Below are 21,289 nucleotides of genomic sequence, written 5' to 3'. Positions count from 1 at the left end.
ATACGGTGTTTTCTGTTGTTTCGTTACTCTGTTGTAACCTTTGCTCTCTTTTTGTATACCCCTGTTACCTGGACGTGTGTTACACTTTCCGGAATGGACTCGCGGGTATGAAAGTCCATGGCATGCATACTCGCCAACTCTCGTGAATGACAGTGAAAAAAGAGAGATGCTGCCATTGATAGCAATTACTTGAGTTGATGTCTAGTCTATGCAACATTTGACGACGGTAGAGAGCGTGTGCAGCGAATATGCGATCGCGCGCAAGTACATAGGAAAGTCCGACGAATCTAACTCCGAGTCCGTGCGTATGTCTAATCCCTTCTGTAAGCTAAGTAAACGAAAGTGTCCGTGTGTGTGTGCACCGCGGTGCGGCGGCGTCATCGTCCTGCGAGTCGTGCGGCGCGAGGCGTGGGTTCGTGATATCGATCATGGCCGCGCGAGCTGCTCCTTGCGGTAGAACCAGAAGTAGCCGATGACGATGATGATTTGGCAGGCGAGCGCGATCCAGAACGGCGCGGATGCCAACGGGCTTCCCGTCAGGCCGTCCTCGAAGTCCCACTGTGCCGCGTCAGGGAAGACGCTCTCGGGCCCTATCCTGTTCGGCGCGGTCGCGCGCGCGACCATAACGCAGATGGAGCCGATGACCTGTGAGAACGCGAGCGTTGCGCACACGTGCAGGCGGGAGAGCGTCTGGAGTAGGATGAGACCCAAGCCGACACCCTGGATGGCGTCGAGCACACCGAGCCACAACCAGAGGCAGACGCCGAGGTAGGGCCCGGCATGGCCCGCCCAGGGGATGTATAGGGCGAGCGAGGACGTGCCCCAGAGCATCTGGCACCATCTAGGCGCGCCGAGGCCGACGGCGAAAACGGGCAAAAGCCAGGTGTGCGTCTTGGAGAGCCAGGTGAGGATGCCCATCATGAGACCCCAAACGACGATGAAGAACGCGACGACGAGGCACGCGATCTGCCACTTCGGGATGTCGACGTTCCAGAGGAAACTCCAATTCCGTCCGTAAGGCTGCGACATGATCAGCATTCGATCGTGATCGGACAGCAGTTGAAACACTTACTCCGCTGAGCCAGTAGTCACGGAGAATCTCGGAGCCAAGGAACCAAAGCACGATCTTCCGGCGGAAGAGCGTCCTGAGGAAATTGGGTACCTTGGGCGGCGTCTGGCGGTAGTAGTCTATCAAGGCATTAGCAGCTGTGCGCCGGCGGGGCGATGGATAGAAACCTACCAGGAAGACCGTAAAGCATGAGGTAGCAGAACAGGAAGGACATCGCAGCCAGTGGCCAGACGACGAGCACAATCCACCACGGGCCCGCGGCTGAGGAGCCGTTGGTGTCGAGCCTGTAGCCCCAGTACCAGAGCGCGGCAACCCAAATCTGCTGCGAACCCTGAACGATGCACGCACGCAACATCCAGACCTCCGTTGCCGCACCAGCCTCTTCACCGAAGTTGAGACCGAAGAAGGCGAAGGCGGCGGCGGACGCGATGGCGTATGACCACGTCGCAGCGCTCGACAGCGCGTCGTGCGTCGAGTTGAGGCCCTTGGTGACTGACGGCAGACCGATGAGGAGGAAAGCAATACCGTAGAACAACCACGGAGCGGAGAGCACCCATACGGAGGGCTTGACGCGGAACAGGAAGTACCAGACGATCGAGGATGCGAGGAAGACACCGCCGAGGACGTAGAGCTGGATGCTCGTTTGCGACTCAGAGCCGGAAAGCAGCGTGATCTGGAAGCTGGTTGCGGCAAGCATCTGGCCGGTCGCGATGATGATGGTGTAGAGTGGCCAGCCACCGACTTCGCGGGCGAGAGCGATCTGGAGGCGAGTCATAACCACCGCGTCGTTGCCGTTCGGAAGTGGACCGCTGTAGTCGCCGTTCACACTGGGTGCAAACGAGTGGCCCGAGGGCGATGACGGACGCGAGTGATCGAAAGTGGAAGGCGCGGGCGTGCCCCACACTGAGTCGCGCTGGGAGGAGCGGATGCTAGCGGCGCTGGAAAGCTTGTCCTTCTTGACCTTGTCGAAGAATGCCTCCTCGCTCTTCATGAGGAACTTCTCGATGGAGAGCTCGTGCTTAGAGTTGTGGGCGTTGAGCATCTGCAGCCTTTGAACGAAGTCGGTAGCGACACCGCCGTCGGAATCCGTGAACGAAGCAATGGCCTTGTTGAGCGGGGAGTTCTGCTTCTCATCGACAATGGACGAGATCGACTCGACCGACGACACACGCGAGTGGGCACCGAACGGCCGCGAGGGACCGGGCGACGCGTCCAAGAACGGATCGGGCACATGGCGTTGGTCGCGGCCGATGGTTTTGTTCGCGCGCTCCAAAAAGTTGCCGTAGTCCTGACGCTGTTCACCGGGGCTATGCGGGTTGGCCGAGAAGTAGTCGCGATCGTTATCCGAGACGTCCGTGCTGAAGGAACCACGGCGGCTGTCGAGGAGACGAGGTGCGGCGAGGTGCGGGTCGTGAGGCGTACCGGGGGTCATCGGGTCGGGAGTCCATTGGCCAGGAGATCCGGGGATGTGGCTCGTGCGAGGGCTGCCGGCTTCCGCGAGGCTACGGGCGTCCCAGTCGGGCTGCGAAGGGTAGGCCTGGTACTCAGGCTCCCAGCTGGAAGGCTCCTGCATGTGATGGACCGAGGGCGTGTAGTTGGCGTCCGAAGGCCTCCAGGCGTTGGAAGCAGCAATACCCCGGGACGTATTGATGGACCGCTTATGGAAGTCCTCCATGCGCTGACGCCACTCGACGACAGGGAAACGCTGGACCGCAGACCGAGCACGGAGCATGGCACGCTCTTCCTCCGTGGACTTGAGCGCCATCTTGACCGTCTTCGTGAGCTGAGACATCATGTGCTCCGTGGATGTAGACTCGACGGGGAACCACTGTACGCACACCCATGGTTAGAATCCGAGATAGTATGCGAGCGAATCATGACTTACCCAACCGGGCATAAGTCCGAGACCACCAAGTCGCGAACCAACACCGAGAGCACCCTTACGACCGAACTCGACGGCAACGAGACCGAACGGCTCGTCACGCGACGGAATGAGCGCAAAGTCGGCACCGCTGAAGAGGTACGGGGGCAGTGCCGTGAACTCGGGTTTAGAGTACACACGGTCGGGGTACATCTCCATGAGCCGGGCGAGCTTCTCCGCGGCGAAACGGCCGAAGAGATCGATGACGGGGCCGACGGTGATAAGTTGGATAGACGGACGCTTCTCGAGACTGTGGGCGCAAAATAGGATTAGTATAGTGCGCTGCGCGGTTAGAGAAGCCCGTCGCGCAGGCGACGGCGCAAACTCACAGTGAGGGCATGACGTCTGCGATCAAATCGACACCCTTCTGCTTAGACCAACGGCCGACGAATACGAACAAGTCAGCGTTCGGGTCCTGCTTGATACCAGCCCACTCCTGCGCCTGACGCTTGTGCTCCGGACGCTCGGCCTCGGCCACTTGGTCGATCTGGATGTCACGGACTGAAACGGGGTTCTCGTCCAGAGCGGCGATATCTGTCGGGTCGGGGTTCGGCAACGAGTCGACGTGTTTGAGCGTCCACAGGGCGGGGTACCGTGCCCATGACCGCTTGCCGTATTTGTCCGACACACCGGCGACACCGATGGACTTCTGGTGAACAGAGATGAATGACGCGGCGGCGTGGAGCAGGTTGAATGTGTTGCCGAACTGGACGTATTTTGTACAGTGCTCCTTGCTGATGTTGAACGCTGAGCAAACCTCCTTCATCTCCTCCTTGGTGCGGAGCGGCCACAGACCCTGGAACTCGGCGTTGTGGAGCGAGAGACAGACGGGAATAACCTTAGGGAGGAGGTAGATCGGGGCGAGCGCGCCGTGGTAGTCATTCACGTGGTAGATGTCGATGTGCGGGAAGCGGCGGACCGTTGCGGCAATGGCCTGATTCCAAGTCGAGTAGAAGATGGCGGAGGACAGATCGTCCATGCGGGCGGGGTACGGGTCAGCTTTTGTCTGTGCACGGAACACTGGCGAATCGAGGAGGACGTAGGTAATGTTGTCCAGGACGTGGTACTCGACCTCGATGAGATACGGCTCGCCGAAGATGGTGACCTCGATAGGATCGGTGGGGTCGCCAGGAGGGTACTCGAGATCCTTGACCTTGGGCACAACCCAGATAAGGTCGACGTCCGTCATAGCCTTGCCCATGAGAGACGACATGACACCAAGACCGCCAATTTTGACCTTGAGCTTCCAGTCGATGATTTCGTACTCAAGGGTGGAGATCAAGACAGTACGACGTTTGTCCTTGACCTCCGGCCAACCGATGAGCTCGTGGTTCTTGTGATGGTGGCCGAAAACTTTCTCGGAGATGGGGGTGTGCTCCTTCTTGTCGTCCCTATGCTTGCCGAGGGCACCCAGGATAGGGAAGTAGCTGCTCTCCTTGTTCGGCTTGACACCCCACTTGTTGTACTTGATACCGTAGAACGACCACATGAAGATGACGACGGCCAAGGCACCGGTGATCAAGGGGATGGCGAGGAGGAGAGCGTACGTCAACGCGCCGATGAGGGATTCGCCGCGTGGCTCGAGGGTCCAAGTCATTGTCGTGTCGTCGATGACGAGGGCCCAAGCAAGATGAGGCTTTGGGGGCGCGGAGATGTTGAGGTAGTTCGGCGCGGCCGTGTTGGGCGGAAGACGATCGAGAACACCGTCGTAATCGAGATCACCATAGTAGTAGTTGTCGAAACCGAAGACGTTGATCTGCATGTAGGTCGGCCAGCTCGCCATGATCTCGAGCTCCCACTTGTTATCCTTCGAACGCTGCTCCATCTTGGAGGGGATGCCCTTGTCGAAGCCCCACTCGTTGAACGGGCCGCGAGCCAGGAGCTGGGGTACGCGACGGGGCATAGAGACACCGCTGTCTGCGTGAACCATGGTGCTAGCAGACTTCGCGAGGTCGGACCAGTCTGCGAGCGACTATGAGTATGGTACCGCACACGAGCACGAATGACACTTACACTGCACCATGATGTGATGCCCATCCCAGAAGTTATCGTCGTCCTCGAACATCGTGGCGTTGAGGGTGGTCGTTTGTTCATACGCCGCCCAGTCCGTCCAGTTCTGACCGAAGTTCGCAGAGTAGCGGAACTTGTCGGCGCCCCATGCAGAGTGCTTGAAAGTGTAGGTGCCACCGGAGACGCTGAACGCGTCGGAGTCGTAATCTGAATCGGGGAACACCATCACGTTCTTCGAGGAACCCTTGCGCACAAGGAGATGATCAGTCACCTAACGGGTGAAGATCAGTATTTTTTAACGTGGCAACTAGGCAGTACATCACGTACGTTCGTGGACACGCCGGTCTGGGAGACCACGTTCTTGATTTGGATCTCGAGGATTCCGTCGTTGAAATTCGTGAGCGTGTTGGACCAACGCCATTGTGTGACGGAAGCACCAGAAATCTTGGGGGCGGGAGCATCAGTGATGGTCAAACAGTCGGCGGTGCCGAAGGAAGGGGCGTTTCCATTGCCAGTGAAGGTGAGAGTGATTCCACTCGTGACGGAGTTGCAGTCCATTGGCGTATTGTAGTAGAGAACAACATCAAGCGTCGTCGCATTCGCGTCCCCGCTCTCGGCTTGGCTGCGCGCATCGTGCCCAGGAGTGAAAGAGGTGAGCATGGGGGGTGGAGCAATCCAATCCTCGACAGGAACATAGGCCTTGAAGCTAAAGGGATCCATTGTGAGCGACGCGAGGCAGCCGTTATCATCGTTGCTGGCAGACAGAGTAACGTTCTCGTAGGGGTAGAAGAGGTTTCGAACTTGGGTATTGCTCTTGAAGGGGGCAGCGATGTGATTGGCCTTGGTGCAAGAAGGGTTCCATGAAGCCGTCTGGTTTACGTTAGTCCAGAGGAACCAGACGTCGTTGTTGCTGCCCGTAAGGGTTTGCGTAGACGAAGCACCACGCGAGACAGACCACAGACCAATCGTCGACGAAGCGCCGTCGGATCCAGGACGGTAAATATCGTAGGTGAGGTTCTGAAGCTGAGTGAGCTCGAAACCGTCTTGGAGAACACTGAAATGGTTCCGAAGAGCAAGGAAATGGGCGAAGATGCGACGGCTGTCGGTGGTGGGGTCGAAGTGATCGAGAGCATTCCAGTCGTCCTGGCAGCCAAGCACAGACTTGGAAAGCGGCATGCTGTAGTACTGCTCGGAACCCAGCGAGTAGCAACCGTGACGTTGCCACGCTTTGTTCGAAAACATGGCCTGACGTCTGCGGCGGGGATGAGCATGTAAATATCATCACGCAGCACAATTGCTTACCCGTAAAGATAGTTGTCCGCAGTGGTGTCGAAGAGGTAAAAGTTCTGCTCCTCTCCGTAGAAGTACTGCAAACAGCCCTCAACATACATACAATCGCAGAACAATCCAAAAACACATACCAGGGGAACACCGGGCATGACGAGGTTAGTAATAAAGGTAGCCCACACGCTACGTTGAGTACCATTCTGCAAGCTGGGCCAACGGAAGACATCGAAGTTACTGGTACCGAACATGTGTTTCGGGTCGAAAGCACCAGTGTTAGGGTTGACCATGTCGTTGTTAGTCACCATGTCGGCCCACTGGTCGGCGAAACCCTCCCTGGTATCATACGCAACTTGCAAGTTACCGTCCATGCCAAGGTAACGGGCGATCGAACGGTACGTCGTGTAGTGGAAGGCCACGGCGTCAAGCCCGTTGTTCGGAGCGTCACGGAGGAAGTACTGGTTGTCGGAATTGGTAATGTTCATGGCAGCTTCGGCACCGACTGGCCTTTGCGTCGGAGTCCGACCGCGTCCACTAGTGACACATCAAGTCAGATCAGTACGTACAGCGACGGGGTCGGGGACTTACTAGTACAAAGACCCAAAAGTGTCACCACCCGTAACTTCACCCGTGATGTAGAAGTTGGTCTTGCCAAGATCAGAGGCACATTTGCGAGTGGCAGTAGCCCATGTCGCCATGGCGTCAACGGTGACCTGGGTCGACTTATCGACACGGATGGCATCGAAGTCAAGAGCTTGGAGGGCCATGCAGGAGAATGTGGCGATCCGAGCCATGACGTCGGAGTCCCACTCTCGCAGACGATCTTGTACGGACGCGAACTTCGCGAGCTGACGTTGCCAGTCTGGGTGGACACCGAAAGCTTCCATATCTCCGTATTGGTCGAAATCAGAATCCAGGCATCCGTTAGTGTAACCAGAGTCGTAGATGGTGCCGTCTTCGTCCCAGAAAACAGGGAGTACGCAGGACTTGTTGCGGGTGTTGCCGAACTCGAAATCCTTGTATGTGGAGAAGTTCCACGGCGCGTACTCCGGGTTCTTCCAAACGACACCGTGTTCATCAAGCGTCCAAGGGGCAGACGTATTTAGGTACCTGCAAGCTGTGAGATTCGTACCGGATGACGGCCAGGCTGCGCACTCACCCATCGAAGCCAATGAGGTCCGCCATAGTTCCGACAGTGAAGTCGGCCATCATATACATGCCATGGTCATGAATCTGTTTGATCGTGGCCTGCCAATCGGCGAGGGTGCCCCAGTGAGGATCGAGGACGGAGAAATCGAGGGGAGAGTAGCCTTGATTGGTGCGCGTCAGCGGATGATGAAGAACGTGGGGATAATGCTCACTGTCTGCCTGCCAGGGCATGTTGATCCAAGGAGTGCCGGAGATGAAGATGCCTCTGATACCCATTCCGTAGAGGTAGTCCAACTTGCCAACGAGACCCTTAAGATCACCACCTGAGCGCAACTGCGTCTCTCTCCAATCCCACTCGAAAATGGTACCGAAGTAGTCGTTGTTGGAGGGATCGCCATCTGCGAATTTATCCGTAAGGATGGTGTAGAATGGGATGGCGCGCCAGTTGCTGGGGGACTTGGTGTAGCTGCTGAGCTTGTTGGTCGAGTACTCGAGCGGGGAGGCGGCATTTTGATTTACGTTGAGGTTGTAATCGACAAGGTCGCTCCGGTAGGGAGACGCTGCGCCGAAGTGGGCGCAGGTGAGGAGAGAGAGGAGCGCTGTCCTCAGCCACATGGTGGGCGGTGGGGAGATGAGAGTCGCAAGCAGGGCGTGGTGTTCGTCGGGGGTGAGGGCGATGGGGCAGTGGGTGAATGCGGGGAGAGAGGGGGTAAAGAAACGAAGGAAACCTGCCGGGAAGACCGGGGACGCGAGGGGGATGAGGAGAAGGAAAGCCGACGACCAGATATACGGTCGGACGGGGGAGGAGCAGGCGACAACCCGGCAAACGCCTCGCTTTATTTAGTCGTCCCCGCGAAGTCCAGATCACGGCAGCAGACGCTCGCTCCAGCGCCTGTCGCCTCAGCCCGACGTCTCATCCCAGCCCTCCCGCCGATGTCGGCCGTGTCCTGCCCCGCCCGTCCCACAAGGTCCCACACTGCCCCGCCTCCCGCCGCCACCCTCGCCCGCCCGCCTGCACACTGTGCAGCCCCGTCCTGGGCTCCGGCGACAGGCGACTGCCTGCCGAGCTCTCGGGCTCAGACGTCGGGTGCACGGAGAGGCACGGCAGAACGTTTATCGGAAGGCCAGGGGCATCTGCCGGAGACCGCTGACGCTTCCACGATCGCGGCACTCACGAATCGACGACGCGAACGTGAGACAGGAGTCAATTACTCGGGCGCGACGGCGGCGCGACCCAGGCCGGAAGGGTGAGGCGTTAATAACGTCTCTCGTCTGGGCCCCAGGCTCGTAAACGGCAGTAACATGCCCATAGTGATGAATGAGCACGGCTTCCACTAACATCCGTGATGCGCATATTGTGGCGGATGGTCTCGCTCCAAGCCCGCCTTGGCTGTACGCAGACGAGGACGCGACTCTGGAGGGAAACTCGGGAGAATGGCCAAGCCGTGTTCGCCAGACTGAAGCTGCCGACATCACTCTTCTTCGATAAGTAGCGCTGATCTGCAGCCAAGAGCACATGTACACAGATGTACACCAGGCTTCACCAGCCCACACCAGCCCACACCTCGTCCCGTCCGACTGGCCGGTGGACACCGTGGTCTGCCCACTTTCCCCCGTGACACGAACCAATGCACGGCTGGGGCTGTCAGCGACGTTGCCAGCAACCAGCAAATGTGGTGGGCCGGTGGCAGCTGTGCCCTCCGTCGGTGCGGCACCCCCGGGCCGGTGCCGTCGAAACTCGACATGTTGGCGAAACCTCAGCTTGTCCTCCACGAAAACATAATGTTCACGATATCTTCACCACATGCTCGGACTCCTTTCGATTATTGATGCTCTAGTCAAATCTAGAATCCCTCCATACACAGGCACCTAACGTACTATCGCTACACATTCAGCGTCCATTGCATAGGATCTAATCCAGCTCTGAGAAAAACTCCCATGTTAATATCAATGATACAGAACGCCCGCAGTGTTTATATCTGCATTCAAGCCCTCAGGAAATGCATCTTCAGTCCTCCGAGAGGAAGAAGATTATATTAGCGCCCGTTGCATTGGGCGCCTGTTCGGAAGGCGGTTGTTGCTGCGAGCCGTCGTCGTCTTTCTGTCCATTGTCTTCGCCCCTTTGCCCCCGTCCCTTTCCCCAAGGCCCGCTCTTTCTCTCGTCCTGCTTAACCCGGCGGTCAATCCTGTCCATGCGGCGTTGACGGCCGTCTCATATCTCCCGCCCTCGTCCTCTGCTCGTCCACGCCTCTGACGCCCTCTATTACGCCAGCTCTTCCCTGCCCGACCTCTGTATCTAATCTCTCTTGCAGCTCTGCTGTAGATGTCCGTGGCTATAGCCTCCTCCACCACCCTCCACGCGCTCGAGGACGCGTCCCAGCCCACCTCTAGAGCTTCCTCCCCGTCCTCACCCGCGGCCAGCCACTTTCAGGTTCCCCGGATCGCCAATCTGAATGGGTCGCTCGTCAACGGTCTTTCAAACTCACACTCGAGCCACATGCTGGATCCACCGCCTGGGATGTCCTATGCCGAGTTCCTACGCGCGTGGACCGACGCGCACGTTGCCTTGTGGCTCGCGGACATCAAGTGCGCCCATCACTCCGCAACCTTCAAAGCAAACGACATTCGAGGAGATGTGCTGCTGGAGCTTGACCAGATGACGCTCAAGGAGATGGGCATGACGAGCGTTGGGGATCGATTGCGGGTGGTGAATGCGGTGAAGCAGCTCCGGCAGAAGTGCTCCTCGAACCCAGCACTGTCCTCCATCGCAAATCGTCCTCGAGGTGCGGACCACAATCGGACCTCCAGTCTCTCCAGTGATCACGGCGGATCTTCTCGCGCTGCGCGTCGTCTCGAGTCTGGTCGCCCTGCACCCTTGCACCTCCCACCAAATGGAGGCTCTCCCGACCTCCCCCGTCTCGTTCGTGATGGACAGGACTCCGCGCGTATCAACGCTGCAATGCGCCCCCTCCCGGTCCAACCGAACAGCGCGTCCCAGCACGGCACTCCCACCACTGCCCACAGCCGATCGAACCTTCCCCCGCTGCCGCCTCCCCCGCGCGGGCAGCCACCCCTGCCGCCTATTGCCCGGACACCTCGCAACCTCTTCCAGCCCGGCACCCCGGGCCCATCCGGACGAGGCACCCCCACGCTCGATGTGCCCCCGTCGCTTCCCCAAGCGGGCCTGCTCACGCCCTCGCAGGCGCAAGGCGGTTGGTCGTATGGGTTGCCGTCAGATCCTCGGCAAGGGAACAACCTCCGAACCCCGAGTCGATCAACTTCCCCCCTTCCGTTCCCGCCCACGCAGCCCCCAGTACGCGGCGCGAGTCGCGTCGCCACCGAACAGCTCCTCGGACACTCGCGCAGCAGCTCGCAATCGGCCACCGCGGCGCTCTCCTCCGACAAAGACAAGCCGCTACCGCGTCTGGGTGGTCTGCCCCAGCGCCAGAACACACACCCGTACGCTTCGCCGCTGCAACATGGTCTATCACCCATAGCGGAGTCCTTCACGTCGGGGCGCGGCGCCGGCTCGGCGAACCCGGCTTTCCGCGGCACGAACACACCATATCGTCCAGGCACACCTTCGCACAACCCGTCCCTGGACGACCTGCGCAGGAAGCTCATCAAGTTCATGCTGCCGGACGAGATGAAGACGACGACGCTCAACGTCGCAGACTGCAGCAACGGCCTCGAGGTGCTCATCAAGGCGCTCAAGAAGTTTGGCAAGGTCGGTCAGGACGGCCCGTACTCGATTGTCGCGGAAGACGGTGGATTGAGCGTGGACGGATGGTGGGCTTCGCTGCAGTGGAACCAGGGTGAAGGTAACGAAGTCAAAGCAGTCCCGCGCTTTCAATTTCCCCTGATGTATTCTGTCACAGACGGGGCTCTGAGCGAGGAAGAAATTTATGCCATCATTCAGACGTCTCCCGACGACCCGGTGCGCGAGCGCGGGTTAACGCTGCACAACGAACAGCGCGTAAGGCGTGGGCTTACACCTCCCACGCCTTCGGTCGACGACGGAGAAGACGCACTGGACAGAGCCCTCGCGGCTGAGCCGCCTATGATGACCAAAGCCATGAAACGCGCCAGCTCTGTGAGCATCCTCAGCGGCCTCGGCGTACGCATTCCGGACGTCGCACCAGAGACTCCCGCATCGCCATCGTCAGCGAGCCCGACCAAATCCAAGGGCAAGCACTCATCCAAGCTCCGCAACTTCTTCGGTCAACGCCCGCCGAGCGAGCTGATCACCAACCACCTCGCCGAGTACTTCCCCAACACGGAGAAGAAGGTGCTCGAGCGCACTCGCAGACAGAGCATGATGCGCCAGAGCGGCGTCCCCGGCCGGCGCGACAGCATCATCTCCTTCTCGATGCCGCCCTCACGGTTCAGTGTGAGCACGTTGGATTCCGCACGCGCCTCCCGCCGGATGTCGATGGCGTCAAGCATGTCCTCCACCGCCGTCGAGCACCTCTCCGTCCAGGACTCGGATCTTCCGCCCCTCCCCCCACCCCCGACGGTCGCGTTCGACCCTCCGCGACTGTCGCTCTCGACTGACGACGGGCATTCCGTCGACCTCTCGACAGAGGACCTCTCGCCCGAGCAATCGGACCCGCGACTGCTCCCGCCGGTGATGTTCCCGACGACGAGCCTGTCGGAGCAGCTGAACCTGGGCGGTGAGAGCGGTTCGCGGGCATCGCGGCGGATGTCGACCGCGTCGAAGCGGCAGAGCTACATCACGGAGCTCCGCAGCAAGCGCGACCGGTCGGATACGGCGAGCTTGATGACCGTCGACGAGATCACGGCGGAGGTGGAGAGTAGACAGGAGAAGGCGTCAGACTCGGATGAGTGGACCAAGGTGGATGTGGGAGACGATCGCAGTGTGCGCGGTGTGGAGGACGAGTACGACGATGACGATGACGACGACGAAGAAGAAGAAGAGGAGGAAGAAGAGGATGAAGAAGAGGAGGAGGATGAGGATGAGGATGAGGATGGTGGAGAGGATGAGACGCTGGCAGACGAGGGTGAACCTGGCAAGACTATTATGTCTCGAGGTGAGTGTGGACCTCGGCCCGTTCGAGGCGCGTCTTTAATATGGGTTGTGTGCAGGCGAGAAGACCATCAAATGGATCAAGGGCGCTCTAATCGGCGCAGGGTCCTTCGGAAAGGTGTATCTCGGCATGGACGCTGCCACCGGTCTGCTTATGGCTGTGAAGCAAGTCGAGCTTCCTACCGGCTCGGCGCCCAACGAAGAGCGGAAACAGTCTATGCTCGAAGCGCTCGAGCGCGAGATTGAGCTACTCCGTGATCTGCAACACGAGAACATTGTTCAATATCACTGTGAGCTCTTGCGCTGGCTCCCTCTCATGCGTGGGTTGACATTCTGCACAGCATCATGCATCGACGAAGGCCATCTTAATATTTTCCTGGAATACGTCCCCGGTGGTTCCGTGACCTCTCTTCTTCGTAATTATGGCGCTTTCGAGGAGCCGCTCGTGCGCAACTGGGTCCGCCAGATCCTGCTTGGTCTCAACTACCTACATGAGCGCGACATTATTCACCGCGACATTAAGGGCGCGAATATGCTCGTTGACAACAAGGGCGGTATCAAGATCTCCGACTTCGGTATCTCCAAGAAAGTCGAAGACAGTGAGTAATCTCTACTCTCTGCGCCCGTCGTTCAACGGAGCTAACGCACTCTCCGCTAGACCTGATGACCGGAAACCGTGCGCATCGGCCGTCCCTCCAGGGTTCCGTGTTCTGGATGGCACCCGAGGTTGTCAAGCAGACCGCGTACACTTTCAAGGCCGACATCTGGAGTGTGGGTTGTCTCGTCGTCGAGATGCTCACTGGGGAGCACCCATGGCCACAGCTCTCCCAGATGCAGGCGATCTTCAAGGTTAGTATTCCTCGCCGCGTTCACGGACGTATGTGGTGCTGAGCGCATGAATCACAGGTCGGATCTGCCAAGGCCAAACCTACCATCCCCGCCGACATCTCTCCCGAGGCTGTCGACTTCCTGGAGCAGACCTTCGAGCTCGACCACGAGCTTCGTCCGTCTGCCGCGAACCTGCTCAAGCATGCATGGATTGCGAACCTCCCAGGACCATTCGGTCAGTAGCTACGGAACCCGCGCTCGCTCCGTCGTTCGTTCCACCTCAGTGCGCTTCACGTGCACATTTCTGTACGAGCCGTAATTCTTCTTTATCGCGTCTCTCTCCTGCTGCGGAGCCCGAGCCCGCGTTTCCGAGTTGGTGTTATGTTATATCTAGTCGCAGTATCCAGCACCATGTCTAGTCAAGAACAACCACTGACGTCTCAACGTCTGTATTTTTCTTTTTCCCTGCGGAAGCATGCTTTGTAACACGGTCGAGCTATGAATACCACGTCACGCTGTTGTCTCACTCTCCATCTCCCGTCCCGCCCTCGAGCCTCTCAGTCCGCGTCTTCACGTTTCCGCTTTGCACCCGGTTTCGAACCCGGTCCCCAATTCGGCGTCGGGTTCTGCTGGTAACGTACGAGCTTCACTTTCGACGACTTGGGATTTGAGTCTGGGTGGTGCTTGAAAGTGTGCTCTTTCCTGGAAGCGAGACGACGAAGTGAGTGTCCAGGGAGTGAGTGTCCAGGGAAGAGAAGGGTGTCAACGTTCAAACTCACTCAGGCTCCTTCGCGAGTAACCGTTGGGCAGGCGAGGTTGGGGAGATCTTGTCCATGCGCACCGGATGCGACTTGATCCACGAGCGGAAGATGTCATGTATTTCGGCATAACTCGCCGTGGTCTTCAGGGAGCCCGCGCACGCGTGCGAGCGCGAAACCTTGTGCCCGGCGTGGAGCAGCGCAGATCTAACGCGTTCTACACATCAGCATGCGCCGTGATCATAACATACAGTATACTTACGCAGTGCCATCAAGACTAGGATTTACGCAGTGGAAGTGGCTGGCGACGGTGCTTGGCGTGAAGTAGAACGGCGTGTCTAGTTCCTGCGAGACCGCCTCGGTCAGCACGGGCGTCGTGGGTGCACTCTGTGATCCACACGTAGCGCGCACTAACCTCTTTCGCCACGGTCAGCATGCCCTGCATCCGCGCCGCCGTACCGTAGTTGTCCTTACTCGCCTCGACGTGCTCGAGCACGTCCGACACGAACGCTGGTTCGTGCAACGGCCCAGACCACATCGGGCCTGCCAGCTAGGCCGCTGCATGTCAGCCTGACACACTCCGAATCTGTGAGGGCGACGCACATGCAGTGTCGAGTCGCATTCCGGACATCGTCCAGACACTGGAGGACCGGCATGCTGTTTCGCGGAGACGTTGATAGATCCGTTCTTGCCGGGGTTCTCTTTGACTCGGCCGAGCGGCTGTTCATAAAAGGACTCGCAATTGCTGCACACGTAGTAAATGGCTGTCTTGCTACAAAATCGGCCTCAATGGAATCGTCGGGATTATGTCAACGATCTTTGACGTACCCGAGATTGCGCTTGACCTCCGCAGCAGAGTGTTGCACGCGCACGAAAACGCGCACATAGAAATCGATAGACAAAGATAGTAGCGGCTGGATGCTACGGCCATAACGAGCCGCGGCCGTGGCAAGAGAATGTAACACGAGACGGAGAGCCTTGATGTCCGTGTTCGTCAGACTATTCTGTCCGAGGAATCAGACGTACTCACGGCTTCATGACTATACTCGGCCTTGACGGGAACGCCGCCGTAATTCGCGAAACTAGGGTGCGCGTCAGCGAGGGCATTCGAGGCCGATGTGAGTAGGTTGTCGGCGCACCATTTTTCGGGGTACGGCAAAGAAGCAAGAACAGCCATGTCTGTGCACGTCACACATAGCAGCCCTGCGAACGCGGGGTTAGCGTAATCCGAAGCGCACCAACGCAGTTCGCTCGATTACCTCCGTCATTGACACACTGAACTGCGCCATCAACAAAGGGTGCCGCGGTGCCATATGGGTCGAGGTCGATGACATCGACCCGGTCACGGTCCGCGCGGTGGTTGTACATCAAGGCACTGCGCGCATATGGGTTGAGCGAGCCAATTGACGAGCGACGTTACGCGCACAGGGGCTCACCAAGCGTCCCCTTGATGAACCTGAATCCTTGCCGGACGGATTTTTGGGGGGTCTTCCGACCCTTGCTCGGGTGGGAGCACCTTCTCGTGAAGGTCATTGAGCTCGATGTTTCGGCGCATCGCTTCGATAGCGGCAGGAGAGAGGTCATTCGCAATGACATGTCTGTTGGCAAGCAGAGGTACGTTAGCGGGCGGTATGCGAGCGACGTACTCGAGCGGCAGACTTCAGGAGAGGGATTTCGTTGGCGTAACGAATCGCACGCAGCCCGGTAGCGGACAGAGGTTCCATAATCACGAACTTGTGCGGGTGGTACTGAACACATCACATTAGAACAAACGCTTGTCATCCCACTGAGTCTGCTTGCCTGCTGCTGCCCTTTCGCTCCTTCCGAGATTTGCGAAGCACCCGCGCTCTCCGAAGACGCATCTTTCACGTCCGTCTCCGCTGTACCGCGCAACGTCCCCCTATCAACCCCCTACTCGCACCCTAACGAAGCGCGACACTCACTTTTGGTCCGCTTCGCCTCGTGCCCGTCCGCGTCCGCGTCCCGCGCCCCCGTCTTCGTCGCCTTCGCCACCTTCCGCTCCTGCGCCGCCCGCCACCGCCGCTCGCGGTCCGAGTTCATGCGCGCGCCCCACGTGCGGATGCACGCGACGCTCAGGTCGCGGTTGAACTCCTGCACCGGGTTGAGGAACGCGCCGTTCTCCGCGGGCAGCAAAATCGCAGACGTGTTCTCCCAGTGGAGTGTGAAGCCCTCCGGGATGACGAGCGCAGGAGCGGGCGTGGACGGGTCCGTGCTCATTTTACGTGTCGGGGAGATGCTGGGGATGTTGAGGCTTGGGACGTGCGGGATTCCAAGGCGGCGTGGGGGCCGTAGGGCGCGGAGGGCGGAGAGAGAGAGCAATTTGCCGCGGTGGTGGCTGAAAGCCACCCAGTGCTGGACGAGTGTCCCGTGCTGGGCCATGAAGCATTTAGACGCCCATTGTCGTCATCCAACGGATCCCCCAGCGTCGGCTAGCAAACGTCTGGTGATTCGCACAAGTTTTGCGGACTCGCAGTAATGATTGCAGCCGTACAAACACAGCAGGGGAAATGGTACTGTAATGAATAAACATTCCGAACATTGTAAGTGGGTAAAGGTGGTAAAAGCTAGTGATACAGCGTCAGTCAGAGCTAGAAAGTACGGGATATAACGTAGGAAAGCGTCTGTCACTAGCCATTGAGGCCGTCTTCAAGACATCTATGGAGAGTCCGGGTATGCAGGTTGCATCTACAAGGGAGAGCACGTGAAAAGTGATGTAAACACAAGGCACGCATGCAGGTACTTCCGCGCGCATGGAGGCCGGACGACATCCGCCGGTGTCGATCGAGTGGCCCTCGGCATGTTCAGTACGAGAACTCCTCGGAGAAGAGCGTGATCGAGCCGCGCATGTCGCCACGCTTCACGCGCGCCGGATCGATCTGTGCAGCCACCGTTTTCCTGACGAACGCGTCGAGCGACGTCGGGCCACAACCTGCACACGTAACAACGTCGTCGTCAGAAACGCACGACGAACAACGCACAAGCTGGGGGAAAACTCACAAGCAACAGCGATGGCGCCCCGCGCTCGCTCTATCTCGTCGGCAAGGATGCGTTCTAGCTTGGGTTTCCGGTCGCGCATGCTCCGACACGATTCCTACGTCCTCCACTTCGAGCTCGTCCAAGTCCAGCCGGAGCTGTTCGCGGATGGTCGCAACGTCTCCTCCCGGCACAAGTGCAGCGAAACTGTCCGTGTCCGTCCAGGTGCTCAGACGTGACATTGAACGGAGAGAGCCTGGGGTACCCGGGGAAATGGGGGTTATCGCGCCAGGGCGCAGCTCATGCCCGAGCGAGCTTTGCGAGGGCCACATGTTGTGGCCGAGCGAGAAGTCAGAAGTGGCGGAGAAGTTGTGCGAGTGCGAAGTGAGTGGGGTATGAGCGAAGCTTTGAGGGCGAATGAGAGGGACAGCGCTGTTTGGAGGGGATTGGAACTGGATCCTATTTGCGGTCGCGGTGAGGGTACTTGAACTCTGCATGCTGTTGCTCGTGCCTGTGCTGAGCATGCTGTCTGGGCGGGTTTCGCGAGGCTCGAGGTCAAAACTTGGCCGCACTGTACTGATGTCGATCCCTGGGCTCTGTGGTGTCGCCGGTTCAACGTGTGAGACGGATACGCGAGGATGGGAAGTGTCGATCAGGGGGAGTCCAGAACGCGAAGCACGCTTGTCAACCAGCTTCACGGTCGCGTGGGCGGCGGACTGTCGTAGTCCGATTCGGTCTTACGTATGAGCTCTTGCTTAGCCAAGAAGACCATCGACGCTCTCTGGGTCGTGGCACGACGAGTTTTCCCTTCCTTTTTGACGGAGATGTTGAACTGATCTTCTCCAGGGAGCGCGCTGTCGTTATCGCCTTCAAAGTTAGTGTAGTCGAGGATGTGCTCTTCGTGTCCCAACTCGCCGTCTTCTTGGATGACACTAGTGTAGTAGCTCAAGTCCACAACATCGATGTAATCCCCGCCTTCCTCAGTAAAGGTCTGTGAAGACCGTCGAGAGTCTGGGGTGAGGGGTGAATGGGGGAGCGAGTGGTCTTCTTCTTTGTCAGCAAGTCCAGTCGACTTCGGTTGTTTGGGGCCGGCCGACGGCCTGACGTTCGTGACAAAGATGTCAATCTGAAGCTCAGGGGACGGAAGAATATCCAAGCATCGCCGAAGTACTGCGGCACACCACTGGATGTGACCTACATGTCTTGTCAGTATTTCGAGGTTGTCGGATTGTGGAAAGATGGCATACCAAACTCGCGGACAAGCCAAACGAAACGAACACGAGTTGTCTTGAATCCGGGGAACCGTGACCGCCTTTGTGTCCTCCAAGGAATTGACCATCTCTTCCAGCCATGCAGAGGCACAGGTACTGGAGAACTGACAGCGCGTAGCTAACGCCAGACCCTCCGGCCACGATCAGGACGGAGGAGTACATATGCCATGACGCCCGTACCGAAGACCCGTAGGGACCGTCGACCAAGGTCCGCAGAAGGACGCCACGCGTGGGCATCTCACATGGTGGTGGCGCCTCAGGCTTGTGAAACCGCTGACCGCGACTGACCATCGACACGATGGAATCCCAGAGATCCCTTGTCCAGCCGTTTTTGGCGCGGATGAGGAAGATGAGAACGCGACCGTCGTCGTACGCGTTCTGCTCATCGCAAATGGAAGCAGCCGTGAAAGGGTGTGTCGTGAACCGAGTGATCGAAGGGATGGAGATGAGGAAATGTTGCCCGGGCGCCCAGGTGATATATCCGGGGGTGACGACGCGTAGACGAACGGTGTGTCCAGGAAGGAGCTCCGCATGTGCGTATCCAGGGGGAGGAATGTAATCTGTTGGGACTGACAGACCAACTCCAGGGAGTAAGGCGGTGGGCGTGATTGGGGGATAGTGGGCAAGCGCAGTAGTAGAGTTCGCTGGAAGGTGATCGCGGGTGAACTGACCTGCCATCTTAGATGGAGGATACTGGAACGCAGAGGGCCCGTGATTGAGAGATTGGCCTCTTCGCATCTTACTTGACGGGGCCTGGACTCGGCGGCCGAGGATGCCATTGGTGTACATCCACCGCGTAAAGCGCCAAGTACGCTCTCCAATCCAGAGTCCAATGGCGGCCCAACACCACCACCAGACAGGAGGGTGGTGAAGGGCGGCCATGACGATCGTGAGAGGGGCGAGAAGGACATGAAGGAACCAGAAAGATTCGTAATGCTTCGTCCGGAAGGGCTTCAGAGAAAATATCATGAGGAGCGTGAAGCACCCAAACGACTGGAGGAAAAAGGTGTGAGGAGATACAGTTGAGAACACGGATGTGTGACGCACCGTCCAAGCAAATAAAAACTTCTCGTAGGTCCACGCGTAGACATACGCGACCTTGCCGTCGTGTTTATCCTTCAAGAGCTGTACGCTCCAGAGGGCGACGTGCAGGACCACGAAGAGGTAGACGAGACGCCCGACCCACTTGTGGAGCCACAACAGCTTATCACAGTAGAATTGGACAAGGAATGGGATGGAGAAGATGGCGAAGGGCGGAGCCTTGAGAGCGAAGAGGACACAGAGAGGGAATAGGGCGAACGCGATGAGACCGGTGCGGTTACCGGCAGTCCACCAGGCTTTGGGGATGGTATATCGGGGCTGGTACTGGTACCATTGAGACAAGTCGTAACCGCGCTTAGTGATCGAGGTGGTGGCGTAAGGGGCGTCTTGCAGGGTCCACAGCGTGTAGCCGGGCGCGATGTAGTCTGGTCCAAGGAAGGAGAGCAGAAGGGAGCTGATCACGATGACAATAAGGGTGCATATCTGTGAGTTGGAGGGGAGCGAGAAGGGCTGCTTGTGCGGTTGGCCGTTTGCTTTCGCGACGGCGAGAGAGTGCTTCTTCCTCCATGTCCGTCGTCGCAACGCCCACTTGCTCCAGCGCGCGCCCAGATAGCCACCGCCGAGGTGCAGATGATGAAGAATGGAGCATACAATGAGGACGACACCTAGCGCGATCCACAGAATATAGGAATAGACGCGACTCGCGTCACTCTGCATGTGTACGGTGAGGTACGCGCTAACGAACTTGAGGTCATCGGTGTAGGCGGCGGCGCTAGCGGGAAGCGTGGGATCGGCTGGGAGGACGGAGGAGACCACCATGGCGGGCCTGAGGGCCAAGGAGGAGGGGGAGGTGAGCAGTCCTGTGTAGACTGGAAGCAGGAAGATGTGCTGACCGCGGGGGCTGCGCCTGGGCGACCTCAAAGGTGCGCCGAAGGATGCCGACCTGGCAGGCAAATGGAGCAGCCGCGGTCGCTCGAAACCAACGCTGGCCGGGCGTGGTGTATTTCCCTTGATCAAGCGAGCGAAGGAACGGCAGGCGTGGGTGGGGATAGAAGGGTAGGATGGCGGACGTCGCTGCGGTCACGACCTCAGACCCGTGGAACGGAGAGGGCGATGGGGAGGAGCAAGCGGGAAATCATGGCGGAGAACGGGGAAAAAGGCGGGAAACAGTGTCCGTAACATTTCCATGGTTGCCCAGCCATCGCTGTACCTCAGCCCATGGAGAGCGCGGCATCCAAGTCTCACATGCGCCCCTTCGTCATCGCCCGGAGCAATGCGCCGGCGCTCCGGCGATCGTGCCGACTGATCGTGATCCCCGCGTGCGCCTCCGGCCCCTTCCGGCTAGATGCCGCAGCCCATCCTCCACCGGCCTCCGCTGCCAGCGAAGGACATGCGCAGCGCCGCACGCATCCGCTTAACGGTCTCCTGCACACACCAGCAGCCAGCTGATGTGCGCACCTCGCCCGGAATCGGGAAATAGTACATCCATTCCAATCATCTACATGACGACCACACACTTATCGTCAGCACTAACTCCGGCTACATGTAACATCAGTGTTCATACGACGGTCTCGCCCGAGAGAATCTGATCCAGAGCGTTAGCCTACAGTGGACGCGCACTAACGCAAACTGCGCACCTCCTTCCCCGTCTTCGCAATCTTCGCGTGCAGGTCGTCGTACGGGATCGTCCCGGTAACCAGCACCTCCTGCTTCTCCAGCGAGATGTCGTACGACGATACGCCTGCGATTCCTCGCTCAGCTCCTGTCACCACCGCCCCCTCGCCCTGCGCAGACAGCTCTGGGCGCGCCACGCACCTTCCGTCTTCTTCAGTACGCGGTCAACTGCACCAGAACACCCGCCGCAGGTCATCTGCGAGCATCCATGCTCAGTCAGCTCCTCCTAGCCGCATTTCCGTT

General features: G+C 58.7%; 4 protein-coding genes across 4 annotated transcripts; 1 reads left to right on the top strand and 3 right to left on the bottom strand.

The window, feature by feature from the left end:
- Positions 1-426: 426 nt before the first annotated feature.
- On the bottom strand, positions 427-8,048 carry BXZ73DRAFT_95556 (glycoside hydrolase family 13 and glycosyltransferase family 5 protein; the record flags this gene model as incomplete). The annotated part of the gene is made up of 12 exons (XM_048026824.1): positions 427-1,020; positions 1,073-1,188; positions 1,241-2,897; positions 2,955-3,240; positions 3,320-4,952; positions 5,004-5,271; positions 5,328-6,252; positions 6,303-6,367; positions 6,422-6,818; positions 6,873-7,394; positions 7,444-7,594; positions 7,646-8,048. 12 exons carry the CDS (start codon positions 8,046-8,048, stop codon positions 427-429), a joined length of 7,017 nt encoding a protein of 2,338 aa, XP_047883771.1.
- A 1,708-nt stretch (positions 8,049-9,756) lies between these two features.
- BXZ73DRAFT_37357 (Pkinase-domain-containing protein) lies at positions 9,757-13,551 on the top strand (the record flags this gene model as incomplete). The annotated part of the gene is made up of 6 exons (XM_048017982.1): positions 9,757-12,319; positions 12,368-12,484; positions 12,540-12,770; positions 12,822-13,079; positions 13,139-13,329; positions 13,387-13,551. The coding sequence occupies 6 exons, from the start codon at positions 9,757-9,759 to the stop codon at positions 13,549-13,551; spliced, it is 3,525 nt and encodes a 1,174-aa protein (XP_047883770.1).
- Positions 13,552-13,865: 314 nt separating this feature from the next.
- Positions 13,866-16,304, bottom strand: BXZ73DRAFT_37699 (N2,N2-dimethylguanosine tRNA methyltransferase; the record flags this gene model as incomplete). Its single annotated transcript, XM_048018064.1, is given in 13 exon segments — positions 13,866-14,010; positions 14,088-14,273; positions 14,329-14,411; positions 14,482-14,616; positions 14,670-14,838; positions 14,895-15,043; positions 15,097-15,148; positions 15,206-15,269; positions 15,326-15,441; positions 15,503-15,664; positions 15,726-15,814; positions 15,828-15,912; positions 15,994-16,304. 13 exon segments carry the CDS (start codon positions 16,302-16,304, stop codon positions 13,866-13,868), a joined length of 1,746 nt encoding a protein of 581 aa, XP_047883769.1.
- Positions 16,305-16,888: 584 nt separating this feature from the next.
- On the bottom strand, positions 16,889-20,191 carry BXZ73DRAFT_86249 (uncharacterized protein; the record flags this gene model as incomplete). The annotated part of the gene is made up of 7 exons (XM_048024131.1): positions 16,889-17,016; positions 17,085-17,142; positions 17,174-17,649; positions 17,778-18,254; positions 18,364-18,975; positions 19,003-19,324; positions 19,379-20,191. The coding sequence occupies 7 exons, from the start codon at positions 20,189-20,191 to the stop codon at positions 16,889-16,891; spliced, it is 2,886 nt and encodes a 961-aa protein (XP_047883768.1).
- Positions 20,192-21,289: the final 1,098 nt, after the last annotated feature.

This window comes from Epithele typhae (genome assembly GCF_022376455.1).
Source record: "Epithele typhae strain CBS 203.58 chromosome Unknown BXZ73scaffold_1, whole genome shotgun sequence".
In the NCBI taxonomy this organism is placed as follows: domain Eukaryota; kingdom Fungi; phylum Basidiomycota; class Agaricomycetes; order Polyporales; family Epitheliaceae; genus Epithele; species Epithele typhae.
This window is presented reverse-complemented; position numbering and strand designations above follow the sequence as displayed.